General features: G+C 40.6%; 1 protein-coding gene across 1 annotated transcript; it reads right to left on the reverse strand.

The window, feature by feature from the left end:
• Window positions 1-7: 7 nt before the first annotated feature.
• f10 (coagulation factor X) lies at window positions 8-6,582 on the reverse strand. The gene is made up of 8 exons (XM_088912485.1): window positions 6,359-6,582; window positions 5,844-6,004; window positions 5,688-5,712; window positions 3,430-3,543; window positions 3,205-3,336; window positions 2,170-2,366; window positions 1,203-1,320; window positions 8-750 (listed from the first exon to the last, which is right to left on the reverse strand). Exons 1-8 carry the CDS (start codon window positions 6,417-6,419, stop codon window positions 197-199), a joined length of 1,362 nt encoding a protein of 453 aa, XP_088768611.1. The 5' UTR covers window positions 6,420-6,582; the 3' UTR covers window positions 8-196.
• Between the last annotated feature and the right edge of the window lie 1,613 nt (window positions 6,583-8,195).

Genomic DNA, 8,195 nt, shown 5'->3' on the forward strand with positions numbered 1-8,195 from the left:
CTTTAATGCTTTCTGTAAACAGCATCTTCATTTAATTTCTTTTCAGGGTTATTCCACTGCCATGGAAAAAGACTGAGATACAGAGCCACGCTTAAAATTCACACATTACTCAATTCATCAGATACTGAAATTAGTAGTATTAGTCATTCTGTTTGCCCGGTGTAAAATCGTGAACAAATCAGAAGCAAAGGCAAGGTCATGCTTTACCGAAGTACTTAATAACTGCTTTGATCCATGGGAGGAACTTGGACACCTGTGTGTAGACCCCATATTTGCCTTCCCTGGCACAGCCCTCCCCCCAGCTCACTATCCCAGTGATGAACCACGTGTCTTTGTACTGTGTGACATGGGGACCACCACTGTCCCCCTGGCAGGCATCCTTGGCTACCTTGTCATAGCCAGCGCAGAACATGTTAGCGGAGATCAGGGCCTGACTGGACTCGATGCACACGTGCCTGTCCACGTAGGGGACTGTGAGCCTCTGGAGGATGGTGGACTGCCTGCCTCTCTCGTGAGTGCGCCCGAAGCCGCTGATCTGGGCGTCGTTCTGCTTCATCAAGACCTTCTCGGCGAAATCCTTCTCAGGAAGGCAAGCCGGAATGATGAACTTGGTGAATCTGATGGGCGCCTTCAGCTTGATGATGGCTATATCGTTGTCGTAGGTGTCCGTGACGTACTTATTGTGAATGATCACTTTCTCCACGGGATATGTTTCCTCACTGTCATCAGTCTTTTCTGTGTCATAGTCCCCTGAAATTTAGGGATATTAAATTTGGAATTTATATGAAATTTAGGGCATAAATATGAACAGTTGTTCTAGTGCTGTATATATTATTATTAGCCAATACTTTTGGAAAATCAAAGTTCCCATGGTACCTTTTCTGAAGAAACAGTGAATATTTATTTTAAAGCATATTAGGTCTGTTTTTCAATATGTTAAAAAAAGCTTTATGTTTTCATCATAATACATTTGGCTTAACACGCTGAGCTGAGGGCAAACAAACTCCATTTACACTGTATGAACGGCTTCACACAAGTGAACTGGGTAACTCATTATTACAATGTAACTTGACTATTGGTCTAAACAATATACTGACTGATTAAATATACTTCACTCTGAAAGAGGAAAAATTAGATAAGGAAACACAAACATTGTACGCTATTGAATCCTCAAATATAATTAAAAAAAAACAGACACATACCAAGCCTTACTGTAAAGGACTTAGACTCTCTCATGCAATGCGCGGCTGATAATATAATATGTTCAGTCAGAATGGTCCCACCACAAAATCCTACTCCCTCCTCATTTATTAAAAGAGCCTAAAAAAGTAAAAACAAAAAGAAAAATAACATGAAAGAGCAAATGACATACTGTACCAATTATTTACAATTTGCATCCAGGTAGTGTATTGTTGGTTCAGTCCTGTAAGCTTTATGTACTCTTCATAACCGGTGGTTTTTTTATTTTTCATTTTTTTTCTTAATTTCATTCAAATTCTGTCTTAATTTCATTCAGTTGTCTGACTTACCCCTGGCTGAAAAACAAGTTCAACTATACACCTGGGACTGCAAATTTACAAGGCAACAACTGAAAAGGATGTTGTAGCATCTATCTCTGCTCCTTCGATATCCTGTTGTGAGTGCTCTCAGCCACTCTGCTTTCTGTGCTTCTTCTCTTTTGAAGCAAGACGATCAGCACGGCCAAAAGCAGCGTGTGGAGAAACTAACACAGAGATCAAAGCAGGACAAGGTGGAGAGTACCAGAAGGAGAGAAAACATCTGAGCTGCATGTCTTCAAATATGCATATACAGTGCTGCAGCAAAACAAATATGTATAAGCAGCTTGCAAATGCATGAGGAAAAATGGATGACTGCTAATTTCCTGATCATTATAGAAAGTATATATGTTATTTCTTTCAGTCCTGGTGTTCTTTATAGTCCACCTTCAAAAGATAGAAGAAAAAATACAGCAATCTATCTGTGGCTTGGCTGCTGGAGTGTGCTCTGAAGAAATACAAGTAGTTTACAATGGCCTTGGAAGGTACCTTTTTGTACGGGGTTCAGAATTTTTAACAAACAGCCTTGTAAAATGTTAGCTTTATTCGTAAGCTTTGCATTCACATCTTGGCAGTATTAAAATGATGTGTTTTTTTTGCCTGACCTACTCACCTGCCAGGGACAGTGTCCAGGAGGACATTCATTTCCATTGACTATCCTCCCATCTGAGTTGGCACTGCTTAATATAATGGGATCTTCAATATCAGGTGTGACCGTGCTGTTCAGGATCTCTGTATCATTGCTAAAGTCGGTATCTACTAAGGATGTCCTGGTCAGTGAAGTCTTCAGAACGCCACAAGGGAACTCTTCTGTAGTGGAAACAAAGCAGGAAAGTTGAATTTCATGACTGAACATTTAGGAGGACTTTCAGGTGAAAGCCACATGTTTGGTGTAGCAGCATGTAGCAAAGAGCCCCTGCAGTCCTGTTTACGAAATGACTAGTCATTTATTTCTTTTTCAGCGCCCCAGGTAACACTTGAGATTAAACAAAAACAATGAGACTCTGATGTAACAATATTCTGAGGTTTCATAATGAGCTCCATACACCTTCACAATTGCGTGCCAATAATCCCTGCTGAAAGAACAAATCTTTCATCACATTAATTTCAGGAAAACCCATATCAGAGACAGAAGCCACTTTGGAACAGTAGCAGTTAGACCTACTGTGCATCAGTGTTTACTATCCTTTTATCATTTTCCAAATTCCCAGAATTAGACTTGTATGGTATACTGTGCCAGTTGACAACAACTTTGATTTGGTAATAAACTGATTACTGCCGATGACAGACAGTTCTGGATTTGTGCTGCCACTTTCTTGCTCTGTCTGCTCTCTCTGAAGTGCTCGTTGATTAACGGGATCGAGTCCGACATTATGAGAAGTTCTACCTCTGCTCGCTGGCTCTTATCCCTCTTATAACAGCAAAAATTAGGGCCAGCAGCCATATCACCCTGCAACTCACAACTGGCAGCCCACTGGAATGGAATTTCTGCTCCTCAGTTTTACAGTGCTGTACCAGTGCCTCATAAATTGCTCGATTTTTTTGTATTACTGGTGTGTAAAGTGATCCCAAATACAATATAGCTACAGGTACTGTTTTTTACAAAGTACGGCGTGCGAGTTATCTGTCCTGTGTTGAAAATACCTACTGTCAGACAAGCACTTCTTCCTGTCTTCATCAAGGTAATAGCCCGTGGCACAGGAACACGTGACTTTGTCATCTACCACTTTGCAGAAGTGTTGGCAGCCCCCGTTGTTGTTTTCACAAAGCTTTGGAATCTCTGGTTGGGGGTCAGAAAAGATCACAGATCAGGGTCAGACTCCAGAATGATTAATGGTTCAGAGTTTATAATATAGTGTACTTGCCCACCTACCGATTTCACAGTTCTTCCCTTGAAAGGTAGTTTCACAGAGACAGCTGTAAGCTCCGATGCCATCCTTGCATTTCCCACGATTGAGGCAGGGCTGGGATTTACAGGCATCGCCGTCTGGGGGAAAGGGGTTTGTGAGTTCTGAGATGATGACACGTGTGTGTGTAGACTGACACAATGTGAAAACAACTGCTGGTTGGAAACAAGAAGCTACTACACGGAATGGTAGTGTCTTTTAACCCTCATCAATATGGTCCTTGGAAAATTACAAAGACTCTTGATTATTGCACAACACGTTGCCCCCCATCAAGTCAGCAAGTTCTTCACGAAGAAAAATACTTTCACTCTTCCTTGCTGAATATCACTTGATCGCAAGTTGATTCTACTGATGTGCCTAAATTGCCTTGAGGGTCTGCTGTCTGGACTGAATCTGAGTGTATTACTGGTTCCACACAGAGGATCACACTCCGCTAATTTACACTTCAGATTCTCATTCTCCTCCTGGTTGTACATCTCTCTGACCTTCTGCCATTGTGCTCTCTCAGCCCTATGGCACCATTTGATTTTATTCTCACTGGTCTTTGCAGGGCCATTCAGGAAGCCATTTATCTCATTTCGTGTTTACTTTCTCTGTTGTTGTCTTCCTTCTTCCAAAGCGGAGGTACAGAGGAGGTTGCTAGCTGTCATAGCTGAGAGATTAGCCAACATCCCCTGCAAAGCCTGGTATCTACTAAGGATATCCTGTGAGGTCCAGGTGCAGTATATCTCCATCCGTATGAGTCTGCAGCTGGACTCACTGAGCTTTAGCCTTTATTTGCTTTATTTTGCATTCAGAGGTTGAGACCGCCTTAAGACGGAATTCTTCACCACAGAATGTTTCAATGCATTTGTTAGTTTATCACCGTCTATGTACTGTATGCTGTATATATTTGTTTGGGACAGGTCTTTAGTATATTTATTTTTGGAGCAAATGTATAATAAAAATCTCACAGAATTCAGAATTCTGAAGGAGTTACCCCTTCCAGGCTCTCCTTGAACGAGCCCATTCCTGTCTAAACTGCCCTCAAGCCCAGCAGCGGTTTGATTAAGAGACAGCCTGTCCAGAGAATCTGAGGAATGGAGCCCCAGTTTAGATCATCAATCATCTACCAACACAAGGCAGAGAGGGAAGTGAAGAGGCCCAGTTTAGTCGCATTTCCTTCTCTTAGAAACCTTGGGGAGAATAACGATGAGAATGATAAAATCCAATGGATATACCGTTTTTATTTAATTTTTAGAAACAACTTTAAATGATTTAGTACCATTGTGTGTTTAAAGAAGATTAAAAACCAATTTCCTCCAATACACTTTCCTACAATATATTGTTAATTCTCAGACATGTCTGGCATTTGCTTATCTTTCTTTGATATATAAAATTAAAATATCATGCAATACACACAAGAAAATAACATAAACAAATAAGAGATTACTATTTTTAAAAGGGTGGATACATCAGTCTGTATCTAAGCATTTCACTTAAATTAATCCAGAATGGATTCCAACAGTGTAATTTTTTTTTGCAGTTTCTGTTTATTTCTGCAGTTTCTGTTTCAGTAATTTGTTTTTTTCATTGAAATAAGCACACTATAGAATATACATTATGGATTATGCACTCAGTCTTTCCCAAACATTGTGTTGATCCTTCAGTAAAATGTATTTGTGAGGCTGTATCATCAACTCCTTATTTATTTTTCCATTAAGAGCAGTACATTGAAATCTGCATTTTACAATTATTTAAGGGATAATTACTAATTGTTGTGCTTCCTAATGTCATTGGTCCAACTACCCAGATACATTCCCCAGTAGTGTACATCTTCATAATTTAGTGTTCTATATAAAACATTTTGATGACAAAAGAATAGGGAGTGCTGACACTATGTGAGTATTTTCAAGACTGCATTAATTCTCCTTGTGCCAACGTACAGTACTGCATGGACACAGGGACAGAATGTCACTGATTCTCACTTTCCCTCCATTAAAATGCAATATTTTAACATCCACTAACTCACATAACGAATCAAGAGAGAAATACAGTATGAACCGCCACACTTATTTACCAAGTTCAGGTGTGAGATCATAAGCTACCAAATATCACAACCCTGGAGATTCACATGTAACTGACGGTCTGTGTTCATTTAATCCACCTTGCCTGTGACCCGATGTATTTAAATTTTTTTTAATAAAGCTTATGACACACAAATGTTCATATCTGGGGTTCTTACCAAAATACACGTTCCAAAATTCATCCTAGGAAAAGAGAAAAAAACGTGTCACACGTACTGTACAGTACGAAGAAAGCCCATCTTCTTCCAGTTTATGGTGGCATTAATCAAGTGACCACCGTTTAAGCGCCCCTTTTTGCACAGAACTGTACTTGCCGTTCTTTCGGTGTTTTCAAACACTTCCCTCGCCTCTTCGTAGCTGCACCTCTCTTCGTGACATTCTCTCTCTATGTTGCCCTGCCGAAACTCTTCGAAGGGAGTGTTCGCCCGGCGGTTCCTGCTGAAGACCTGGCTTGCCCTCTCTTTGTCCACAAACACTGAAAACACAGGCTATGTCCATTTACTATACTTTGATATTTCACGCTTCAGTCGAAAAAGAAAACACTAGCCGTGGCAGTTATGCGAATCTTCTTTGGCCCACAGCCTACAATTGTATTTAGGTATCAAATATTGATAAATACCTCTAGCATGGCTCACCTTAAACTACTTCTTTAAATATTTTCCCCCAAATGTCATCCCAGACTATAGTTACAAACTGTGAGCTGGGTTCTTCTACTAAGGTTCGTTTAAAAAAAAACATCCGAGGGAAAAAAAAACCACCGGCTGAACAAAAAGAATTTTAACAAAGAAAAATAACAGATCTTGTGACAGTATTACGAAAGCCAACATACCCTCGGCTCCTACTGATGCCTGCGCAGCGAAGAAAAGGCAGATCTGCAAAAGCCGAGCCATTGCAGTTTAGCTAGGAATCGAGCCCTCCAGATTGAAGGCAGATGGCAGCAAAAAGTTCAAAGATCAGCATGACAGGGGAAACGAGAGAGGCCTAAAAACAGTGAAAACGCACAGGTCTCCACGTCAGGACCTTTTCTCCTACCAACGAAAAGAACACAGTGGGTCTGATTGCGCCATCGCTAGCTCTTCTCGTTCTGCTTATCTGTGACCAGTACTGTATCTCACAAAGAGTACTGTCCTGTTCCTCAGCAGGACAAGGTTAGCAGCTTGTTTTTACACGATGACATGCCGTTTCTTTGTCAAACTCTGCTGTCATTAGCGTTTACTGTATGTCGTGCTCGTTCAGCTAATGTACTTTGCAGACAAACCTAGACCTACAGTACAATGTCAATTTTTCTTCTTCTGTCGGATTCCTGCAGTCCGTGTAAGCGCTTTAAAGATAGACGAACTGAGCTGGGCAAGCTCTTTTCTTTTGAAATCAAATGTGTGTCTAAAAGCACAAAAAAACCCCACGATTTTTACTTCATGGTTTTTTTCTTTTCTTTATGATATCCTAGTCTATTGGATTACTAAAAAAAGAGTATTTCTAATAAAAAAAGTATTGGCCACATTGTACAAATACTGTATTAAGTAGATGGAATAAACAAAACCTACTGTACCAAAGCTGCACAGCAGCAAAAAATACTTTGGAAACATTTTCTGAATTCAGAATAGTTTTGAATGGTTTTAGTAGTTTAATGGTTTTAATGGTTTCAGTGGTGATAGTTAAATTTTACTGTTCATGCTTGATTTCTTAATTGTGTGGGACTGTAGTTAAAAATGATGTTGTCAACAAATGTGGACTGTCAAAAGTTCAATGCTACCATACACTTTAAATTGGGGGAACATTAAGGTTTTATGAATTCCCTTGAGAACATCAAACCCTTTGGAGATGTGAACATTTTAGAGCAACTGCAAAAAGTTGGCTGTCCGAACTCCGAGTCAGCCACAGTACAATAACAGTAGTGTTTGTTCTGTGAGGGTCAGCGATCTCCTGTCAGTAATCTCAGCTCCATGGAAAAGATCACGTTTTCAGCAGTTGCTCATGGGAACAAGGAGAGGTTAATGCCACACTGAAAAGCAAAAAGAAGGAAGAAAAAACACAATGTTTCAGCTGTGGAGCCTTCCTCTCACATCTTGGGGACTTTTTTCTTTCTGCTGCTTCCTTTGTACCCCACACGCTGATAAAGCCTCCCAGTTAAAAACCTTTTCGTAAAAGAGGTATGACAACAGGGAAAAACGCAAATCAAGAAATCCAGCAACACAGTGTTTTGAGGCCCCGGGCCTACTGAGTGAGCTCAGTACTCTTCTGTCCCTGCCTTCCTGTCTCATGTCGTCATCGTATGGTGTGAAGCTGCTGAGACGTTTGCAGGAGATTCTTCCTCCTTGACAGGCAGTAGTTTCCCAAAACCTCCTGTCAATGTTTCACTTCCTCCTCCTGGCCTTGACGTCCTTCCTCTGCCTTCAGTATGTAACGGATCTGAGACAGATAAAAGCCTTGCTTTGGGAGTTGGATATTTAGATGAGATAGTTGCTGCAATGAAGTGGATGGCCTCTGTTACATCACCCAGATTTGTGTTGTATCAGCTTGGAAAAAGACACACGGCCTTCTGGCTGTATTTGAAAGATCTTTCAAGACAACTGCTTTTGAAACAGATTTGATTTCTTCTGTGTGTTGCTGTAACTGTCAACACTATGGGCCCATAAAAAGACATACAAACAAGGCCTGTCTATTCA

This window comes from Atractosteus spatula, chromosome 4 (assembly GCF_055471065.1).
Source record: "Atractosteus spatula isolate fAtrSpa1 chromosome 4, fAtrSpa1.hap1, whole genome shotgun sequence".
NCBI classification, from domain to species: domain Eukaryota; kingdom Metazoa; phylum Chordata; class Actinopteri; order Semionotiformes; family Lepisosteidae; genus Atractosteus; species Atractosteus spatula.

Bases quoted from the DNA above. Each gene is read 5' to 3' on its own strand.
- f10 (XM_088912485.1), bottom strand. From the start codon at position 6,419: ATGGCTCGGCTTTTGCAGATCTGCCTTTTCTTCGCTGCGCAGGCATCA. The intron at 3,544-5,687 runs GTAAGAACCCCA...CCTTTCCCCCAG, and splicing joins ATTTTGGAACGTGTATTTTG to ACGGCGATGCCTGTAAATCC. The intron at 2,367-3,204 runs GTAGGTATTTTC...TTTCCACTACAG, and splicing joins GAAGAAGTGCTTGTCTGACA to AAGAGTTCCCTTGTGGCGTT.